Here is a 23,675-nt window from a genome sequence, read left to right as displayed (position 1 = left end):
ATCAAATGCTTAAAAACAGTAGTAATAAACCATTTCAAGATGCAGATGTGTATTATGCAGTGAGATCTTTTTATTTTGTTCTAATAGATGCATAACATCCTAAATATACTTTCACACTTGTAGGATTTATACAGTAAAATTGTAAATTGTGTTGTATTTTAATTTTACTATTTAACTCAGTTTCAATAAAACGTTTTCAACAAGTCTGAACTGCCTTGAGTGGGGCGTAGGCTATGTTGAATTCTGTATTTAACAAAGTTAAAGTCAACTCCTTTGGACAGATTAAAAAATAAAAATTAGAAACTTGTTGAAACATTGCATATTTTATCCAAAAACTTTGTCAGTCTAAGGAATTGCAATCAAATATTTCCTCATCATCATGGATCAACCAGTCTGTTGTTGATATCCAGAGCTATTCACATGATAAAGGAGGACCATAGCGTAACAGTTTGTTAGTGCCCTGATGGCTGCTCGCTATACTCACAGGGGGCTGAGTAATACTAGCAATAACAGCAATGTAAGCGGGGGACAGTCGGACACGGAGGCCTCCGCCCCTGTTTAATGATGGATGGGTTCATTTCACAAAGATGGCTTCCTTCACTCCTCTCTGAAAAGAGAGATCTCACCACTATCCTGTAAACTTTTTCTTTGACCTTTGCTGACACCTTTTTGTCGCAAATCACTGCTGAAACTTTTCTCCATCCACTCCATCCTGCCTGGACTTTCATTTTCACTTCTTTACCATATCCCCATTTTCTGGACAGTGGAACCCAAAATACTTGAAGTTCTGCACCTTTGTGACCTCCAGGTAAAAGGAGCACCTTAACTTCATTGTTCCACTGGCCTCCCTATCATTCACACACATGTACTCTGTCTTACTACGGCTGACTTTTATTCCTCTTCTTTCAAGTGCATACCTCCACCTCTCCAAATTCTCTTCCACCTGTTCTCACCACAGATCACAATGTCATCTGCATACATCATAGTCCATGCGGATTCCTGCCTGACCTCATCTGTTAGTCAGTCCATCGCCAGAGCAAGATCGTCTTGATCATAACAGCTATTTCTGGAGGGCAACGACAAACTGGTTGATCCACAACGAGAAGGGGCTATTTATAAGACTGATTTTATTGCAGCTCCTCAGAACGATTGTTTATGGATAAAAAACCGAAATGTTTCAACAAGTTTTTATTTATTTATTATTTATTTGTTTTTATCCGTCCATCCAGAGGACCTGATTTACCGGTAACTTTGTTAGCTTTGTCACCTGGAATACAGTACTGAGCACTGCATCAGGATATTTTGAATTGTCTAATTTCCCAGTGTCGCTGAATGCAACATGTGTCGACGCTATGTGATGACGTCATTCAAACCCGGTCTGATGAAAAAACACTGACTGTTTCCAAAAACATAAACCAGTAAAATCATGTCTGTCAATTATGCTGCTGGACTGTCGCCTTACGCAGATAAAGGTGTCTGTGGTCTACCTGAGGTAAAATATAAATATTACTTCTAGGTATTAATAGCTTTTCCAAACGGGTAGTTAGCATAGCAGCATTTGTGTATTTCGAGCTAATTGGTTTGAGTTTTAATACGAGGCCAGCACAAAAACACCGATTACCGAACAGATCTTCTTTGCAGATTGAGCTCTATGTGTACGAGTGTATTTGTTGCCACAATTAGCATGGCCAGCAGTCGTGTTACTTAATAATATACGACATTAAGTCATTTTGTAAATATTTGTGTGTGTGGCTGTTGTATAAAATGTAACATTTCCCATTAGTGAAGTCAAGAAAAAATATTCTGATAAAATACAATCCCTGCAGAATATTCTGTAGAAAATGTAATTTTCTTCTTTGCTCTATACCAATGTTTATTGTGTAACACTCCACTTGGTGTTCAGTCATAACAAGTAATTACAACTTGTTTCTATTTTAATGTTATAGCAGGACATTGTATCTTTTCAGGACTTAAACAGAAATGTTTTACTGTAATAAAAATGTAGAAACAAATTAAATTTGTGGGTTAAAAAAAAACCCAACGTATTAGAGTTGAAGAGTAAGTAGCAGCTAGGTGTTTTGAATCAAATGCTCTTCATTATCAATATGACCACCCTTGTCATAGCAGAAACTATCTATCTGCTGGTTTTAATCATGTAGGTGCATGTTAACAAAATGCCTAGATGAAAAGTTTCACTATAAGTGAGAAAAATAATTCAACAATCTTATTTTGGACATCCCAGCAAGTTCACCCCGAGGTCAGAGTAGAGGAGAAATTGCCAGGAAATTAAAGTTTATGATGGGACAATTTAAAAAGCACAAAACAAGTTTGATTTGTTGTGAAAGTTTACCAGAGGAAATTTGATCCTCTCTGTAAAGAACATTACAGCACTTCTTAGGTTTGCAGTTCACCAAGTTTTTAAACAAAGATTTTTGATTAAAGAAGACCAGTATACTTGGATAATAATATGCAAGTTTGGAAAAACTCAAACGCACAAAAAAAACAACAACATTGCATGCTAACTCTTAGCACGGAGATAGACAGACGGTGATCGTTGACTTGTTTAGATGTTTATTCTTATCCTCTGTTTACCTGTTTCCTCTATTTTTTTGGCTGAAGTTAGACAGAAATTATCGTAGGTCATGCTCAACAATCTGCAAGTTTTCTACATCAAAATGTCAGGAAAAAGAAAATCAACATGTTGAGCTGGTCCAGTTAAACTACAGACCTCAGTCCCAATAAATATTAAGTGGAAACTTAATGGAGCTTTTCTTAAACAAACCATCGAGAACTGAAATACTGATGTAAAAAAGAGTGGGACAGAAATCTTCTACGTCAATAGACTGATAGGAGCATACAAAGGATAATCACTGGAAGTTAATATATCAGGTGTTTTTTTTAATTAAGGTTGGATTTAACTCATTTTAAGAGCTGGTTACAGCTGGATGATTAACTGTAATTTAGTTTTTAAGCTCTTAAGAATTTTATGTGGGTAAGGTTTAAGTGTTTTATACCAAATCTTCATTTCCTCTTCTTTTGCTCATGTGTATAAATATTTAAAATAGGGGTTATATGAGAAATACTGTGACTAATCCCTCAATACACCCTGTAATTTATTTTGGTTTGAGTTAAGGTGGAGATTTATATACTTCATGTCATTTGTTGAAGATTGTGTTTCTGTTTTGTGGCAGAGGTTTGATACTCCAGAGGAGTTGAAGGTAAAGGCAGAAACTCTCGCTCAGTTGATTCAAGAATCTCAGTACTTGGTTGTCCACACTGGAGCTGGAATTAGCACCTCGGCAGGCATCCCTGACTTCAGGTGAGGCGTAATCCAGATCACCACACAATTCAGACACAATCAGATCGTTTCAGATTTTTCATTTTGTCTTGAAGTACTGCTGTAATTTGTTTGAGATACTTTGTACACCCCTCCAAACTAGGTAAATCATGAAGTACATAACATAAGGCTGCAAAAAAGCAGCAGAAGTGTTGTTGAAAGTGTACTCTTTGTACTGACTTGAAGTGGCCATTGGATTTAACCCTCATTTGCCTTCATGTGACAAAAAACATATGTGAGCAAATAAATATTTTGATGACTCAGTGTCAGTTTCAATCTTCTTCACTGGGATTCATCTTCTGTTTGCCAACTAGATTTAAGGTTTAATAGGTTGCATAAAAACCAATAAAGCTTTGTTTTTTTCTTCCATCGTAAGTGTTGATAGGAGCAGAGATTTGAGCAGAAATTGTTTAAGCTTGAGTGCTATAATTCAGTTTTATGAAGAAAAGCATTTCCCCTGTGGTACAAGCTTTCCACTGATCAAAGCAGTGCAGCAGGACCTCTCTTGGTAGTTTTCTCAGAAGCTCTCTTTTTCTCTTGCATAAGTTATTTTGTGTTATGTTCAAGCTACTCTGTATTTTCACAGCCTGCTGGTGAAAGTGCTTATATGCACAGTTTTTGAATATTTCACTCATCAAGGAAATAACAGATGAAATGAACAATTTCTAAAAACCCATCAACTGGATCAAATTAAGATTGCTGCTGCTGCTTTGATGCTTTTCTCTAGTTCTGTCGATGAGAAGCTGCAGACTAACAGAAACTGGTAAAAATAAAATAAGACGTGGACTCTTCAGTGACACCCAGATGTTTTCATACGTCTTGCTGTGTTTTAAAAATCGATTTTCTTCTCAGAAATAAAATCTTTCTTTTTAATCCTTGCATCACCAATAGGGTCTGTAGTCTTTTATGTCTTGAGCTCTAAACTGCCTTTCTGATACCTTGATGTTCATTTTCCATGAATAATCGTGTTTTTTCCTTTTCCTTTGTTCTTAAAGTACCGGTAATTTGGCTTGTAGCACAAGGTGGGAAGAGTTACCTAGAAAGCTGTAACAAAACATTGTTTTTGTCTTTTGCTGTAAAATTTCATAATGTAAAAAACAACTCTAAAAAAGTTAAATCTGGTCCTCTGGACATTAAAAACAAAACAAAAACAAAGTAAAACAACAAAAAAATGTAGAAACGTTTCGTCTCTCATCCGAGAGACTTCCTCAGTCTGAGGTGCTGTATTCAGCTCAGTCTCTTAAATAGCACCGTCTCAGAGTGGATCAAACATTTTGTTGCTGACAACCAAAACCAGCTGCTCACATGCTCAAGAAGGACCATCAGCCTAACAATGGATCATTAGCACACTGATGGCTGTTTACTACTCACAGAGGGCTGAGTGATACTAGCAATCACAGCATTGTAAGAGCGGGACAGTTGAACCCGGAGGCCTCCACCCCTGTTTAATGATGGACAATTTCTTTTCACAAAGATGGCCTCCTTTACTCCTCTCTCAAACCATCGTTCCTCTCTATCCAGGATGTGAACATCTTCATCCCTGAAAGAGTGACCGCTGGCCTGGAGATGAGTGTAGACCGCAGAGTCCTGGCCTGATGATGTTGATCTTCTGTGCTGGGCCATCCTTTTGGCCAGTGGCTGTTTTGTTTCCCCGATGTAAGACTGATCACAGCCCTCCTGACACTGAACAGCATACACAACATTACTCTGTTTGTGCCGGGGGACTGGATCTTTGGGATGAACCAGTCTTTGCCGTAATGTATTTTGGGGTTTAAAAGCCACTGGGACGTTATGTTTAGAAAATAAACGTCTCAGTTTCTCTGATACTCCCTCAACATATGGAATGACCACTGGTCTGGGTCTGGGTTCCTCCTTTTCACCTGATGGCTGACTGGAGTCCTGTTTGGGTTTCTTCTCTGCTTTCAGGAAGGCCCAGTTAGGATATCCACATTGCTCTAGAGCAGACCTGGGCGTTGTACGGCCCCAGGGCCACATGCGGCCCTTTGGTTGACTCTGACCGGCCCCCGTAAGAGGAATTACAAAATACATATGTAAACAAATGAAGTTAACCAAATCCAGATATAGATCCTCTCTCACTGATGATGTCAGCTTTGCTTCACATCTCCACCTCAGACCTTCAACCTGACTTTAACATTTCCATTAAAGCCCAACAGAGACTAGACTTCTCTCACTAAACAAGAAAAAAGAACTGATAAACACCAAATGAGATGTTTAGACTACAAATGTAGGCACGTAAAGAACCGGGACTTGAAATCACAGTTCAGTGACGATCACTATTATATGATGTTTCATACTATTTGGAGTACAAAGACAATATTGTGATATATTTAGAAAGCTAAGAACTTTTTCCAGCAGTATATAAAACTCAAAATGAGTTTTGGGGTGAATGTGACTGAAAATGATCACTAATATAACGTCACAAATGGTAAAAATGTTAACAGTTTACCATTGTACTGGGAAATTTAATTGAATAAATGACATTTTTTGTAAGGAAACCTTGCTTTTTCGTTGCTTAATCATAACAAATACTCTTACCAGCTTGTTAAAACAGTGCTATGTACTGCTTTTAATAATGAAATACTATTATTATGCAGTATTGAGTTAAGTTGAAATCAGGTCTCTCTTGTAATGAGTCCTCGAGGCTCAATGGGATTTACCTGTCTAAATAAAGGTTGAATGAAAAAGTCATTTGTGCCAGCCCTCCACAATATTTGTTGTTTCTCATGTGGCCCCATGGAAAAAATAATTGCCCACCCCTGCTCTAGAGCCTGTTTTCTGTGGGATTTCTCCTTCTGCCTGGCTCCTGAGCTAGTGGGGACACTGTCTGCTCTGTGATACAGAGTCCTGATGACTCCTAACTTGTGCTCCAAAGGGTGATGGGAGTCAAACTGCAACTACTGGTCTGTGTGGGTGGGTTTGTGGTACACCTCAGTTTGCAAATGTCCTCTATGACTGAGACCTCACAGTCCAAGAAAGCCAATTTGCCATGTTTTACATCTTCTCGTGTGAACTTGATGTATTTATCCACAGAGTTGATGTGGTCAGTAAAATGTTGGACTTCCTGAGATTTAATTTTAACCCAGGTGTCGTCAACATACCTGAACCAATGACTTGGTGGTGTCCCTGAAAAGGACGTCAAGGCTCTCTTTTCTACCTCCTCCATGTACAGGTTGGCAACAATAGGAGAAACTGGAGACCCCATAGCACACCCATGTTTCTGCCTATAATATTGCTCCCCATATGTGAAGTAGGTTGACTGCAGGCACAGTTTCAAGAGTTGACACAGTTGTTATGTGGAAAGCGTGGTCCTGCTGCTCAGAGTGGTGTCTGATTTTAATTTTAAACTGACCACCTCTACTGCATCATCAACAGGAATGCACGTAAAGAGTGATGTGACATCGTCCAGAGGAACAGATTTAACATTTTTAGATTTTTCTACCTGGATTATTGAGCATGCATCAGGGTAAAAAACAACACTCAGAGGTCACGCTTTGTCATTGTGACTCTGACCATCAGTGATTTGCTGCCCAAAACTTGGCTGACTGTTGGTGAGATACTTTTTTCTTGCGTTCTGCAAACACAAGGAGATCTCCTTGATTTTGTGCCCACTTTTATTTTATTTTTGTAGTACCTCAGTGCAGCAGAGGAGGGTGGTGTTTGCTTGTTATTTGTCACATTAAGCAGAAAAAGGCATCCTTTTGGTTCTCATTATTACATGGGAGTGGTGGCGCAGAGGTTGGAGAAGGTGGGCCTGTGATCAGAAGGTCGTCGGTTTGACTCCCCAGACAGACGATATCAAAAATGTGGGTGGAAAAGGTGAAACACCCACACCTGCCTCCACTCTCATTTGCCCCACTCTGGGCCCTTGAGTAAGAACTTTAACCTCCACCATCTGCTCCCAAACAGGTCTCTCTTGAAAATGAGTCCTCGTGACTCAGTGAGACTACCTGTATAAATAAAGGTTAAATAAATATTACATGATTTTGTTTTGCACCCAATAAATCCACACACCTTCAAACTCAAGTGATGCAAAAACTAAGATTTTATTTGTATTTAATGAGGAATTAAAGTAGTTTTACTTGAGGAAAATAATATGTTTAATTGTAAATCATCACTTGTTTTTTATTTATACACATGCACATGCTTAGGGATCTGAAACTGATAAATATTTGATTGATCCACCTGTCAGTCAACTGCATGTGACCTTGAAGGTTACATCATTAAAACCAAGGAACACTAATGTGAAATTTATTTTGCTTTTCACACACACGCATAAGACACAGTTCATGTTGCAGGTTTCCATGATGGACCGCATCAAAGCATATAAATGTATCAGCTTTGTATTAGTTTTCATTGTCACGTGACGGGTGATATGTGATGGTAATGACGTATTACACCCTGACGCCTCTCTGCTGATGAGCCTTTGAACCAGTCTCTGCTGAGCAGGCATTAAGCCATTCTGCAGATGAAAGATCGAGCTGAAAGCTCAAAATAAAAGCGATAGATGAGTCTGTTGCAGACGCATCTGAGGATTCGCTGTGTGCGTTCCCTCATCTGATGCATAGAGATAAGTTTTAAATTAAAAGTGGCAGGATGTTGGATGAGTCTGGCACCGCTGTGCTCATCACTTCAGTCAGATGCTTAAAACCAACTGATAAAGAGCACAAACTGAACCCTGTCTGAACAACAAATTCAATATTTCTAGTCTAAAATGTTCTTTTCACATGATTTTTTTTTTTCACATTTCTCATCTTTGCCCTGTTATTACTCAACTAGTAATTACAAACTCAGTCACCAAACACAAGCATGTTTTTTCTCCACTCTGCTGTTAGACCACCTCTCCAATCTTGTTAATGCCTTCTTCATGCATTCTCTTCAAGGGGACCCAGGGGTGTGTGGACGTTAGAAGAAAAGGGCGAGTCACCTCACTTCGATACCACATTTGAAGATGCCCGCCCCAGTTTAACTCACATGGCCCTCCTGGGACTGCAACGGGCCGGATACCTCAAGTACCTCATCAGCCAGAACGTAGATGGTCTGCATGTTCGCTCAGGGTTCCCCAGGTAACGTTGGCCAGCTTGAAACCATTTAACTCCCAACTCAAGGGCATTTGCTCTGAGGTTTTCCCGTTAACAACATGCAATCTGTCAACAGAACTAGTAAAGTACATTATTTATTTTTGTTGTTACCTGAAAGGGAACAGTTTATATCAACTGATGATAAATAAATATTTTAAATATCGTCTCACATCATAAATAACTGATCACTTGCTTTAGGGAGGCTCCATTCGTTCGTGCACCCACTCACCAACCACTTATTTTAATCTAAATGATTCAAAGGATGAAAGACATTGCAGTCTACAATTTTATCATTACATATCAGTAAATCCTACACTTTGAACCTATAAAGTGGTAATAATTTGTGCATCGTATGGTTGTGTTTATATTTGTGTGTTAATTTTGGCATTTTAAGCTACATTTTGATGCCTTGATCATCCTGATATCAGTTCCATAGATATGGCTTGATTTGTCTTGCTAATCAAGAAGGCCCCTGAAAAATAGGTCTGAATCCTGTTTTCACCATATTCCATTGAGGATTTATTGATGTCATTTGAAATAAAAATAACTCAAATCATGTTTTGATATCAGGGTTAGAAGCTTTGCTAGCACACAGAGAAAGTTGGAAAAATATACAACTTTTCTTCTTAAAGTCAGCATTATTTGTTGGTACTGCTCAGAAAAGTGCTTGAAAACATTCTTTAGTGTTATAATTAGTATAAAGTATTAATTAATCATATTTTGACAAAATCAAATTATCTAAAACTTTGCTACCGATGCACTATAGCTGCCTTTTACCTCACTAAACTAATTGCGACTCAGTCCTTGGTTCGATGTGACAAATCACTTTTTCCAATTACTCCATTTTATTACTGCACTGTTTTTATAAGTAAACACATCCTGGTTGAAATCAAGAGCAGTCATGAAATGAAAGATAAAAAATCCAATTATTTCCAGAAATAAATAAACAATATATAACAGAAACGTCTAAAAATGTTAAGTCTGGTCCTCTGGACATTCAAAAACCAGACTTAACTTTTTTGATTTTTCAACCTAGATTACTGAGCATGCATCACAGGATACAACAGAAACGTTTACACGCATGCACACACACACAAACACACACACACACAAACTAAAAATAAAACCCTAATATGTATAACTGGAATATACAGTACAGGTATATTCCAGTTATACGTATTAGGACTTTTTCAATATTTTTTTATTATTATTTGTTGATCACACAGTATAAAACCCACACACACTGCTTAAATTAGTCATTACCATAAATCATTAACAAATTGGTTGCTAAAGCATCAAGCGCACGTTGCAGAATATTGCTCCAGAAGAAACAATAAAGCAAACTATTCTTAAACGCAGTTGGAGGAAGACCTTTGAACAATGTCCATCGGTGTACCAGTCAAGGTCCTGCATGAAGCAGAAGGCCACATTGGGATCTGTGAGACCAACACTGGAGAAGTGTACAGCCGATAAGTGGAACAAACCAGTGCTGATTGTGATTTTGTTAATGTTATTGAGAAGTTTTACGGTGTTTTTAGTCTATTTCCTGCAAACTGAAGCCAAACAGTCGACTTGCGGTCATGTGTTTGCGGGACGTTTGTTTTTGCACACAGCTTTCAAAGTTCATGGCACTCACAGACGCAGAGCTCCTGGGAAACTTCTCCTGCTGCCGTATACGTCACCGCGCGGGTTTCTTCCCTTCCTCTTCGTCAACATTCTGAATAAAGTGTCCTGGTGCCAAATTTAAAGGGAAAAACAATTTTTTTGGGTCTTGCAGAAGATAGATTTGACTTGGAGTGTCTCACCTCAAACATCACAAGAGAATAAAAAGAAAAAATTAAATAAAAATAAATTGGCCAACAAAATTGGCCTGACCTATATTTCTTTTGAAAGCGTTTGGTCAGAGCTGAAAAGTACCTCCGCACAAAGAAAACCTTTAAACTTTTAAAAGCTTCAGCGTGCAGCCATGGAACAGAGGCTGAAACTAATGATGAATCTGACCCGGAGAGTCCGTTTCACTTTAAATTTCACTGACGGTGCTCTGCTGAGCGCTTTGAAGTTGAATGAGAGGGAGTGGAGGCTTCTATAGGAAGGTGATAACTGTTGGGTTGTGACTCATTGTTTTGAATTGGAGGCTGCTGCTTTGTAATGACAGCTGGAGCAGCAGCGCCACGGCCGCTCCGATAATCTAAAATGAAATGCTCAGCGTAACTGAAAACGCTCAGTCTGTCTAAGCCACGATGAACTGAGCCCACGGCTGAGACTCTCAATTTTTTGACTCCGTACATCCAGACGCTACGCATATTGGAGGACTTGGTTTTCCTGGAAGCCATTTAAATAACTCTTCCTCCTCGCTCAATCAGGTTTTCTGGAATGAGGTCAACCTGAAGAAATAGTTCTCAGAGAAAATTACCAAAACTAGTCGGGATTAATTCACAGGTGAACACTTGAAATACTGATCAAGTGTCGCATAAGGTCAGAGTAGAACATATTTTGTTAGAGAGCTTGTTTGCTTAAGCTGAATATGTTTTATTTGTAACGTTTGTTTCTCTTTCCCCATCAGAGATAAGTTATCAGAGCTTCATGGGAACATGTTTGTGGAGGAGTGTGAGAAATGCGGCAGGTATGTGCAATCACACTGATCTCATCAGTCACCACTGATCCACAAAACACCATAAAGAGGACAAACTGTTAAAAAGAGATGTTTTTTTATTTCTGCCTGAGATCATTTATTCGGGTATCTAAAGCCACTACAGACTCAGAATCTCAAACCTTCAGGGCTCTGTTACATCACAGCATCAGCACAGCTGTCTTAAATTATTCATCTATTAATGCTCTCACATTACTGTGTCTTATGTTCTGTTAGGTGAAGAATAACGACTGATAGGTTTTATATGTAGCTCAAACATAAATCCATTCTTACGTTCAGAAATGGCACTTGTAGATTATCTTCTGGGGAGTCATAATGTTCATCCATCCATCCGTCCGTCCGTCCGTCCAGCCATCCATCCAGGTCTCTCTTGTAAATGAGTCCTTGTGACTCAATGAGAGTAACCTGTGTAAATAAAGGTTGAATTAAAAATCTTTACCCACTTCTTCCTTTTCGGGTCACGGGGGTCGCCGGTGCTCATGTCCAGCAATCACTGTGCAAGGGGTGGGGTACACCCTGGATGGGTCTCCAGTCCTTCACAGGGACACATAGAGACAAACGAGACAAACAATCATTCACTCTCCCACTCACACCTAGAGACAATTTAGAGTTACCAATCAGCCTAACATGCATGTTTTTGGTCTGTGGGAGGAAACCGGAGCACCCGGAGAAAACCCACACATGCATGGAGAGAACATGTAAACTCCACCTAGAAAGGCCCCTGGACCGGGGTTTGAACCAGGGACCTGCTCGCTGAGAGGCAGCAGCTCTACCAGTTGCGCCACCGTGCTGCCCTAAAAAACATTCAAATATCTTCAATTAAAGCTGCCATTATGGGTCAACCATCTGCAAACCATCTTTCTGTCATACAAGGCTTTCCCTGACGATGGGCTTTAAAGATGTTCTGTGTAAATAGAGGACTGTGCACACGTCTCAGTTCTTCATGTGGGTCGTTGTGTCCTTTAAAAAGCTGCTCACATCTGTTTTAATTGGTCAAATATCTCTGTCAAATAAATAAATAAAAGGGACGTGTTTTCATTACAAAATCAAACATGTGAAACTTGTAAAAATTAAATAACTTCAACCTTGAAAAATTAAAGCCCATGTTTATTTTTAAGCCTAACTGGAGCTACGTATGGACAGCATCATTTCTACTCTTGCTTTAGTGTTCTTAATCGTGGTGTATTTTGTCAACTTGGGCCATCTCGACATATAATTTATTAGATTATACCAAAAAGAGTGCATAAAAAAAAGAGTGTCCTGTTTGAACTGCAGTAAAGAAAAATGTCTGAAGTTACCAGTCAAATGTTTTCTACCAGATTCCTACATGTGTTCTCTTGTGAGAGCTTCTCATTTGGTGATAAAATGCTTCAAGTATTATCTCGTGTGTACCTGTACATATAATTTTGAATGGTAACTTAAATCTGTGCTTGCGGTCTGAAAATAAACTCCTTAGTGGCTGCCTCCTTCCACCTCGTAAATTTAGCTACAGAGAAGGAAAGTGTGAAGGCAAGGTTTCAGATGGGGGGGGGGGGGGGGGGCTCGTAATCTGTCACCGTGGCATTTTGACCAGAGAGGTCACAGACATTTCATTAGCACCTCAGGAAACTGTAAATAAATTGTGGAGAGTATGGTTTCATATGAAACCAGTTTAATTTTTTTTCATCAGCTCCACTTGTTTAGATAACAAAAAGCCAACTGCAGCTAAAATGTGTTTCACAAAACGTGCAGAACGGAGGTTCAGCTACTGTTCAGTCACATCAGCATACATCACATCTCAGATTGTTTGTGTCAGCAAATCTGCTCTGCCTCCTCAAAGATGTACCCAGGTTTTTGTAGGTTAAAGATAGCAGTGTGTCTGTTTATTAAACATTAGATAGCACAAGGATTTAAAACATCCTTAGAAAGAATGAAAAAACAGCACGCTTGTTAATATTTATGTGCTACATGGGTAAAAGCTCAGAGGGGCTGAAGCACACTCTGCAGCAGAAGAAAAAAAAAACATGCCTGTAATAAACAAATGCTGCCGTACATCAAAGGTGTAATGGTGTGTACGATGCATTCTCTGCACACGCAAAGCACCGTCATAATTAATGCCGAAATTAACTTTAGATTCGTTTATAATACCTTTCAAAACAACACGCCCTTATTCAGAGGAGAATTTCCAAAAGGTTAATGCAAATTCATTATCTCCAAATGTTGCTAAGGAACTCTACTGCGGCTTCGTTTTTCCTCAGCGGCTTAAATTCTTTCAATCAATAAGTTTCCAATGATGAAAGTGAAAGTTGGAGACTGCAGAACAGATGTACATTTAAACAACTCTGCAGCAACCAGATGTGAAAAGTCCTTGTTTGTCCTCCAAGAGCGTTTTTTGCAAATCATCCTTGATGTGAAGAATTGATGAGCTTAGACTGGTTTGTTTTGTGAGTGTGTATAAAGATGCCCCACTGGAGCTTGTGAGACAGCTTTCTTCTCCTCCTGTTTGAAGAGGAAATGGCCTCGGATGCATTCAAGTGTTAAACTTTGGGGATTTGTGGTGTTCCAGGCAGTATGTCAGAGAAAAGGTGATCGGCGTGATGGGTCTGAAACCGACAGGACGTTACTGTGAAGTGGTGCGATCCAGAGGGCTGAGGGCCTGCAGGTAAAACATGCCTGGGCTGGTGTGTTTAAAAACCTAATAAAACAGTTTATCATCAACTTATTTGTTTTTGATTACAAAAAGAGGAAAGCTGATCAGCACCATTCTTGACTGGGAGGATGCTCTTCCTGACGGAGATCTGAACAGAGCAGATGATGCAAGCAGGTAAGACTGTTTCATCGTCCGTCTTTATATCAGAGTAACACACAGTTCTTTACCTTTTCTGTGCTTATTTCCTCCAACAGCACTGGTTCAGATCTGTTCTGTGAAAGGAAAAATGTAACATGAGGTATTGAATTGATTTGTGTGAGCTCTTTGCTGCTTTAGTGACACTTTTTCTGTTTTGCTTTATTTGAAATCCTTTTTGGAGTTTTTTTTTTATGCTTTTCGGTCTGATTTAATGTTCCCTTATGAACACATTTATTCATTCCTTCAGCCATAAAAGCTTTTACGACGTGTTTACTGAGCAGCAAAACGAACTGGATGCACATGTGTCACCTTGATCTGCTGGCACATAATAGATGCTTAATTACCATTTACATTTCAGAGAGGATATTTGGAGTACAGACCTTTGAACTCTGAATTTTTGGGTAAAGGTAAAAATGTAAAAAAATAAATGTATTATCCAAAGCTGGTTTACTGTCCGGCTACAAGGTTACTAAATGTTGGATGTTGAAAGAGATGAACAAATTAAATTAAACTAGAGAAATTGCATTTCCTGTGAAAATGCATTGTGAGTGCATATTGCAGAAGTACTTGTTGGAAAACAGCTGAAATTAACTAAAAAGCATACTGAAATAGAAGAACTAGCCTAAATTTGCAGAAGAAAACAGCAATAAGACGTATTTGCTGAATTAGTTTTGAATAAGCAGAAATGAGCACAAAAACTAGGAAATTGGCTAAAAAAAAGGCTGAAATGAGCAGTATATAGCTGAAAAGTAGCTGAAAGTGCAGAAAGAAGCTTAAACTACCAAAAAATGTGGAAAGAGTTGAAATGAGCTAAAAAATGTGGAATTAGTTGAAAAAGCTAAATTTAACATAAAACAGCTTAAAATTAGCTGAAAGAGCAGAAAAAGCTTTAACTAGCAGAAAAAAGCTGAACAGAGCATAACAAGCGGAAACAAACATAAATAAGTTAATTAGGCTGAAAAAAGCAGAAAACTTGAATTTATCTGAAAATAGCTAAAATTAGCTAAAAAAAAAAAGGTAGTTGAAAATGTAGAACAAGCTTAAATTAGAACAAAGAAATAACACGTTTGCCAAATTACTGGTAGATTGATAGTCTGAACTGAGCACAAAAAATGGAAATTATCTGAAAAAAGCTGAAATTAACAAAAAATATATTTGAAAAGTTGCTTTAAAAAAAGCAGAAAGTAGCTAAAATTACAAGAAGGAAGTGGAGAGAGCACATTTGTGCTGAATTAGGCTGAAAAAAGTTAAAATGAGTGCAAAAAATGTGAAATTATCTGAAAATGCTTACATTAGCATAAAACTACTACCAGTATGTAGTAGCTGAAATAGTAGAAAAAGCTGAAACTTTCAGAAATAAGCTGAAAGGGGTAGAACAAGCTGAAATTAGCAGGAAAAAGTTAGAAGAAGCACAAAAATGTACTGTGGTTAGCATAAATAATCAGAAAGGAGCACAAAAAAATCTGAAAAACAGCTTAAATTAGCTGAAAGTAGATGGAAAAAGTTGAAATTTGCACAAGGAAGCTGAAAGAAACTGAACCAGAACAAAATGTTAAAGGAGCAGTGAAAGGTTGTAAACAGATCTAAAGATATGAAGGATGTAAAATGAGCTCAATTCATTTTCTGAGGGGAAAAAAGTGTCAGAAAAGGCTAAATATTTCAACAAGCTAAAGTTGCACCAATACCAAAAGTCATAGCAGGATTGTCCTGAAAGAGCTGAATGTTTTGATTTATGATTTAAACTGCGGGACAAGAATTGCGTCGAAAAATGTATGGAAGAAAAATGGATCACAATAGTGTGAATGCTTCACAAACATTCCCACTATTAGATCTCTTATGGTGGCTGTTTGCTTTCTTTAGGTTGCTTTGCTCATTTGAGGGAGTGTACAAGCTGTTAGTAAAACAGCGTTGCATCCAGGAACCACAGTGTTAGCAACTGCACTGACTCAAAGCTTTAGGTTCAAAAGTGTGTGTGCAGATTCATGGTTATTGTGATGCTCCAGTAGAAGGCAAGTAGACCCTTTCTTGCATTTTAGTGTTTATTACTTCTCTTTTAAAAGGCTTGCTTTTATTTGTCAAACTATTTAATTAGCATTCAAATTTAGGGGTTATGACTCCGTTAAAATTATATTCTTGATTCCTAAATCAAAATGGATTCAAAACCATTCTTGATGAAGTACAAAAGAGCATTTGTTTTGTAAGTTAAGACCATTATGTCAAAGAAATGAGCAATGGAGGCAGAATTGAGAGCATTTTAATTTAAAGGTTTGACTAATTACTGTTCATTCTTTATATTGTTAAAGAAATAAAATTAGTAGGCCTCATGAATTTAGTCACGGCGAAACACGTTCTTTGACTTCATACAAGCAACAAGGCAGATCCCATGTCAAATAAAAAAGTAATGCTGTGTTAAAAATCCATAAGTTGCTGCTAACATACTCTTCTTTCTGCTGAAGAAAGCTTACACTTTTAATCATTTATAAATGGGCTACCTGCCTTAATTTGATGCAGTGTTGTACTGAAGCAACACTGTATGGACCTTATCACTATGTGGGGCTTGAAAACCATATAAATACATAAAACTGTGTTTGAAACACTTCATCCACTGCAGCATATCCCAGGACAACGGCACAAAGTTCTGCGGTTGTTCTTCAGTAGTGAAAGTCCGTTAAAAACAAGACTTCCTGACTTTATGAATTTTGTACAGCTCAGGTACAAATGTAACTACAACACATCTTAGGTAGTTTGTAACTTTTATTCAAAACAGATGTTAAATTTTCTAATCCTTACTTTGCAAGACTGAATTTCTCCTCCCTGGAACATCACTGAATCCAAAATGTGACCAAACCGTTCACTGATGACAACACTGCCTGTACTTTCTACTGATTTTTCCCCACTCCACATGGATTATATTCAGAAAACTAGCTCAATGATCATCTGTGCACCAGGAGTCTCAGAAAACAGCAGTTTCTGCACAGTCTCGGGCACTCCAGCAGGAACTAACTTGCTTCCTGGCCCTTCTTTAACAACACTGACATGTCTTCAGTAAAGAAGCACAAAGGAATGTGCAGTAAGTCAGCGTTGCCACACACAAAAACTGTTTTGCATTGTGCTGCAGCTTCTCATCTGGAAAACAGCAGTGAGGGTTGAGACTTTGTCTTCATATGAAATAAAGTAGTACATTTTTTTTTTTCAAGCTGACAACATTTTTCTTCCACTCAGAGCTGCAAAAGTGGCAGTTTTCCCCACTCCCAGATAAAAATACCTTTATATTAAAAGTACTCAAAGTGACAGGGTTGCATTTTTCTATCATTAGTGACTTTCCCAGCCGGCTACATGCTATTAGCCAAGGTAAAAGTGAAATTTAAATATATACATTTTCACAAGTCGGTGTCAAATTTGTGTATACAGCACATTTAAAAACAACTTTGACTAAATTGCTTCACAAGGTGTCTGAAATCTGTTTAATTGGAAAAGCCACAATTAAACACAGCTGTTAATCGTCAGCTTAAAAGGCTGTCCTCCTGATACCTGCTCTGTTCCTTTTGTTAATTTACACAAGCCAAAGAAAGATGGCTGAACATCGTCTCGATGTGTGTGTTTTGTAAGTACACAGGACTACCCAGTACTACACTTTGAATCCTGAGACCCAAACCTTACACATGGTGACCTTGCAGATGAAAAAGCTGTGGTACCGTATATCTCTGTCAATAGGCGCATTAATCCCAAAGCATTGCTACAAACTCTTGAGGACCCAGTGGTGGTGGTGGTGGGAGGGGGGGTTGGTATGTTTACCATATTTTAAAGCAGCACCTCTGCAGTAATTGATGAGTTTCCTATTAGTTTATGCTGTGCATGTTAAAATTTTATTTGGAGAGGTTATTTTTGTAATTGCCATGCTATTTGTTTAGTCATGCCGTCAAGCTAAAATTGATTTAAATCCCCTTGAAGCCAAACTTGCCCAAGTACTGCCGTTCTTCACTCTGACTTTCATGCACACCCACTTGTACGAATTACCCTTGAGGAATAACTGGCAAATCTGAAGAATGTCAAAGAAGGCACATTTCCTGTTTCTGCCTGATTTTTATCCCATCTGTTGGCTTGCAGACGAGCAGACCTGGCACTGACTCTGGGCACGTCCATGCAGATCAAACCCAGCGGGAACCTCCCACTCCTCACAAAGCGCAAAGGAGGGAAGGTGGTAATAGTCAACTTGCAGCCTACTAAACATGTGAGTCGTATCATCAGAATGTCACTTTATCACAGCTGCATGTCCAGAGTTTCATCTAGGAAACATTTAATTTATTTTAAGTAATAGTTTGAAACATATTTGTGAGTGTTGTGCACAAGTCACAGGAGAAAAACTACTTTTACATTCTTACACGTCTATTACCAACCCTGAAAAATTAGGCCAATGCAAAAGTATCTAAGTTCAGTTCCTCAAATGGCCACTTGGAAAAAGAAATTACATGTACACCCTAAACCACGGGTATCCAAAGTGCGGCCTGAGGACCATTTGCGGCCCTTGGAGTGATTTTGTGCGTCCCACAACTGCAGTTTAACAATGGTATCATTTTGGCCAGCAGGCTTAAGAGGTCGATGCAGACTTTCTGCAAATTAGTTGGTAATCATTTGTTATATAATGTTTAACAGCAAAACGAATGAAAAACAATCTTCTCAAAATGAGCAATATTAAGCAAAATACAAACCTTTGGCTATATTTTTTTTTTATTTTCACTTCATGGTACAAAGCACCAAAAAACCTTTACTGATTTCTACCAGAAAGACTTTTGGATAATGATTCATTTAAATACTGCAGTTGATAAAATAATCAAGAGGGGAATTGGACATTTTTAAATGAATATAACGTGGTGTCATCTACATACGAGTTGATCAACTTTATCAAACCTTCTTTGAATGTGTTGTAGCGATTGAGCGCTGGACGATTTTTCAGAACTTCCATCAGCCTTTTTGGGCCATCCATGGTCCAAAAGGCTGATCGACCCCCTTTTAGAAGGACACACTCAAATTACACTTTTGTTGCTGAGAACAGACTAAAATTAACTTTTCCAGCACAAGAAAACAACAAACATAGACCCAACAAATCAAATAAATCAAGTCATTTTTAATTAAAAAAAAAAAAAAAAAGCTTAGTGCTTATGAGGCTTTTAACATTTTGGATATACAACAGTTTAAAACTCTTCACCAAAATTAATACCATATTTTCCAGATTATACATCGCTTTGGAATATAGGTCACATCAGTCAAAAATGCCTCATGAAGAGGAAAAAAACATATAAGTCACTTCGGAGTATAAGTCGCATTTATTTAGACATGGATTTCACAAAGTGTAAGAACAGACATTTAATCTGAAATAACAATAACACACAGAACAAACGTGAGAACAGGCTTCATTAACATAAGAAGCCAACAAGTCTGACAAGCAAGTTACCAGTAAATTCATCAGTCCCATTCCACATCACTGAATCCATTGAATTCTTCATCCTCGATGTCGCTTCTGAACAACTCCGTCAACTTCGGAGGAAGATGGGTGGGTAGCAGAAGAGGAGCAACATTAGTTGTCAAAAACCTAGAGGGCCCCCTTGTGGCTGCAAATGGTAATGTTTACTCCAACTTTTTTCACTCAGGTCATCTGGACAGTTTCTTTTTTTCTTTTTTTTTGTGCTGAAATGTTTCGCCTTCGGTCCAGAAGGCTTCATCAGTCAAGGAAACACACAACAAAACTGATTCTTCCCCCAACAGCTTACTCCAAAGTGGAACAAACCAGTTCTGCTTGTGATAAGATGGTCTTTTTTGGTCCTCCATTGCCGGCCCTCTTCCTTGTTGACAGTCTTGTCAAACTGGTTGAAAACAATAAAGTCCATGCTCAATAATAATGTTTACTCTTTGGTTCATGTCATGAACATTTAATGCGTCAGTCAAAAATTGCATCATGAATAGGGAAAAAAAAACGTATAGGTTAGATTTAGATTTATTTGTTATGTGCAAAATCAACACAAGGTCAACAATGTAATGAGATGCTTAGGGCGAGAAGAACCATCTCGACTCGCCAAAAAAAAAAAAAAAAGAAAGAAAACAACAAGAAATATCAAATCATGCATCAAAAATACTAAAAAATATACTACTAACATACTAAAAAACATGTTAAAAATACTACTAGCATACTAAGAAAAACATATTAAAAATACAACTAACATTAAGAAAAACATATTAAAAAAATACTACTAACATATTAAGAAAAACATTCAAAAATACTACTAACATACTAAAATACATATTAAAAATACTACTAGCATACTAAGAAAAACATATTAAAAATACTACTAACATACTAAAATACATATTAAAAAAATACTACTGACATTGTAACGAGTCTGTATGGATCAGCACAAGACCTGACTCAGGACATTAAAATAAAAGGTTTTATTTATTAAAGGCGTTAGTCTGGGGAGGATCCGAGCCTCAGTTCTGGTCCAATCTATGAAGACAGACAGGTTAGTGACTGCAAAAAGGTTCTGGGAGCTGAGAGAGTCGGTGTGCACGTCACTAACCTTCTGTGGCAGGAGCAGGGCTGAGACAGAGAACGTTGGAGGGCTGGGCAGGAAACAGAATCCAGGGACGTAGCAGGGGTCGAGAGCCAGGAGCTGTGTGAACAGGCAAAAGGATGATCCGTAGTCGTGGTCGAAGAGGAGAGCGAGGTTGTACCATGTAGGCAGAGAGTGTGGTATCCAGACAGGGGCAAAGACAAAGCGAGGAGTCAAGAGGGAAGCTGTGGTCAAAAACAAAGAAACTAGGAACAAGCGAATGCTGGATAATTTACTGGCTGTGAGGCTTTCAATAATCTGGCACTGAGGAGAGTGAGAGTGGAGCTTAAGTAGTGAGCTGAACAGGTGTGGCAGGTGAGTGGTGATTGCAGAGACAGGGTGCAGCAGATGAGTGCAGATTGCTGAGAGAGAGTGACAGGAGCAGAAAATGGGTGATAGGCAGTGCAGGACCAAACAGGATGAAATAAACAGAAACTGAGGCAGGAAAAAACGTGAATGATCTTAAAACAGGGGCTGTGATATGAGGAGCAGAGGCTTAGGCAGATGGGGGGGCAGCGGGGGCCGCTGAGCGTGACAGACATACTAAAATACATATTTAAAAAAATACTACCAACATACTAAGAAAAACATATAAAAAAATACTACTAACATACTAAAATACATATTAAAAATACTACTAAAATACTAAAGAACAAGGCACCAAAGGTGAAAAGGAAATACATCTACAGTGTGATTTGGTTAGCAGTGAGGTTCTTTCAACATCATGGTTCTGTTCTGTTAGTGGTGTGGTCTTGTTAGCAGCTTAGCAGGTCTTGTTAACAGGTCCGGTCCGCAGCTTGATGGTAATAAGGACCGCAGCAGCTGCCCTCACAGACCACAGTCTAGAACCAGGTCCGGCAGATAGAGAACATCCCAGGTATTCCCAGGTGATATAAGTGGCTTCGGCCTATACGTCGCAGGACTGGCCAAACTATGAAAAAAGTGTGACTTAAAGTCCGCAAAATACAGTAAACTTTTGTCCTTTCTCCAAATTATTATTCACGATGAGAGTTAAATTCACATTTTTGTGGCCCACGAGTTCTTTCATCTTGATAGTTTTGGCCCACATATGAAAAAACTTTGGACACGCCTGCCCTAAACACTCTTGTTTTCCCGAACTATATTTAAAAACACTGTCAGGGCTTACCTTCAAATGTTTAATTACCAGGTTTATTCGCACAATTTCCCATGGAAAGTTTCCAACGTAGAAAATTCCAAAAAATTTTAACCCTAAGCACTTTGAGTAGGATTTTTTTAATCAAAGCAGTTAGACTATATAATTCTTATTTTTGATTTATACAGTAAAATCGTACCTTTTGATCAAAGTTTTTGTGTCACCATAACGTCAAACTAGTCCGTGCCTAACACAGTTTTCTTCCTTTGCTCATACGTAAAATTACAAATGACCAATACAAGGCATCAGAACAGTTTTCCATTTGTCATAACATTATGTGCTTTAAATTTGATGTTTTATTGCTGATTAAACATTTAAATTGTTGCTGTCTAACAGTTTGTGTGTACTGTGAAATGCTAACAGTAAGCCTAATAATAAGCAACGACTGAAATAATATTTATAACTTGGCATTCTAGCAAAAAGTCCTTCAAGTTTTTAAAGATGTTTTTATTGTATGTTGAAGCCACGCCTGCAGCTAAAACAGGTTCAACTTCTCAGTCGCTTGACAGAAACAAAAACAATTAACTTGAAAAAAAACCTTGAATCTCTTGATTAACGCTTCAATTTGTATTCTAGTTTATTCTGAGTCTTTAACACTTTGCAGATTTGTAATTACTCGTAGAAAACATTTCATTAGGTGAGTGATTGCAGTGAAGCCCATCATTTGAGGGCTAATTATAATTTTCAGGTCTGTTCATTGCAATCAGACTCAAACTGGGAACTCTGACATGAATAAAAAATTAGACAAATGATGAGATGTGTCTTATTTGTTTTTTTTTTTTTAATAACAGATTAAAGAAAGAAGTTAGATTGTTTTATACATTTTTAAGTTTGACTCATTAAAAACTCTCAGAAAGCTTGATATCCAGTACTCCTACTTTGTTTGTGTAATTATCTGTCTTGCAGGACAAACACGCCCACATGCGCATCAATGGCTATGTGGACGAGGTCATGAAACAGCTGATGGAGCTGCTGGGTGTAGAAATCCCAAAATGGGAGGGACCAACTGTTTGTGAGAGCTCCACAGCCCCATCCGAGTCCAGCCCAGACATCAAACCACCTCACAACATTCCTGCAAAGCAAAAGGTGAAAAGAGAAAACATTGAGGAGAGAAAAAGAGAAGTAGCAAAGGTTGAGAGCATCAAGGAGGAGGCAGTTTCTGTAAAGAGGGAGCGAGCAGACTTGTCGCTGGAGACAAACCAAGATAAATAGCCTCAGGTACTTTGTCCTCATGCCAAGTTAACAACAATTACCCGTCCAGAGAGAGACCACACGCCTGAAGGTGATGAGTTTGATGATCGAGGACAGAAGTCGTTCCTATGGCGCCCAGAGCAGAGACTCTGATTTTGTTGATCTGGCGCTGCCTTTGTAAGGAGCAGTGAAGCGAGACGGACTCACAAATTGGACGCTTGTTTGGAAATCTTGTTTTTTCCAATAAGAACACGTGTGAATACACGGATATCGATGTAAACGAAGCTTTATTTTCTTGGGTCTTTACCCGAGCAGGCCAGTCAGACGAGATCTGGAGCACATCGTTATAGTTAAAGTTTGTTAATAAGGTGTAAGATTGCTGCACCTTATTAATATTTATAGCTTGTGCTCCAGATCTAGTCCCTGCAGATCCAGCCTTTAAAGTCTCCTTGGTTTGATACATTATGAAAAGGCATATCAAGCCAGTATCTCCGTGTCAGACAGATTCTGCCACACTGCGTATAGTGAGTCTGAAGGATTTTGGGTCATGTCGGGTTTTTTGGACCATAAGGGAATCATAGTCATGCTGTGTGTTTCTAGGAGCAGAATTTGGTAGCCGGGTAAACGCATCATATTTCTTCAGAAACAAAATGCTGTTTTTATATTATATGTTGTTTATATTAGCACGTTTTGGCAATAAACACTTAACATTTTATGAATATAAACTTCACCTTTATGTGTTTATCATCTGGCTAGTTGCAGTTTTGGGAAATAGAAATGACTTTTGTTCCA

The 23,675-nt window shown here is 38.4% G+C and overlaps 1 protein-coding gene across 1 annotated transcript; it reads left to right on the top strand.

Moving 5' to 3' along the window:
- The first annotated feature begins 1,426 nt into the window (after positions 1-1,426).
- sirt6 (sirtuin 6) lies at positions 1,427-23,203 on the top strand. The gene is made up of 8 exons (XM_037681726.1): positions 1,427-1,492; positions 3,192-3,319; positions 8,239-8,421; positions 11,000-11,059; positions 13,632-13,727; positions 13,809-13,889; positions 18,021-18,144; positions 22,599-23,203. Exons 1-8 carry the CDS (start codon positions 1,427-1,429, stop codon positions 22,902-22,904), a joined length of 1,044 nt encoding a protein of 347 aa, XP_037537654.1. The 3' UTR covers positions 22,905-23,203.
- The last annotated feature ends 472 nt before the right edge of the window (positions 23,204-23,675 follow it).

Source organism: Nematolebias whitei, chromosome 9, assembly GCF_014905685.2.
Source record: "Nematolebias whitei isolate Nwh7 chromosome 9, NemWhi1, whole genome shotgun sequence".
NCBI classification, from domain to species: Eukaryota; Metazoa; Chordata; class Actinopteri; order Cyprinodontiformes; family Rivulidae; genus Nematolebias; species Nematolebias whitei.
The sequence above is the reverse complement of the archived record's forward strand: the minus strand, read 5'-3'. Positions and strand labels throughout refer to the sequence as shown.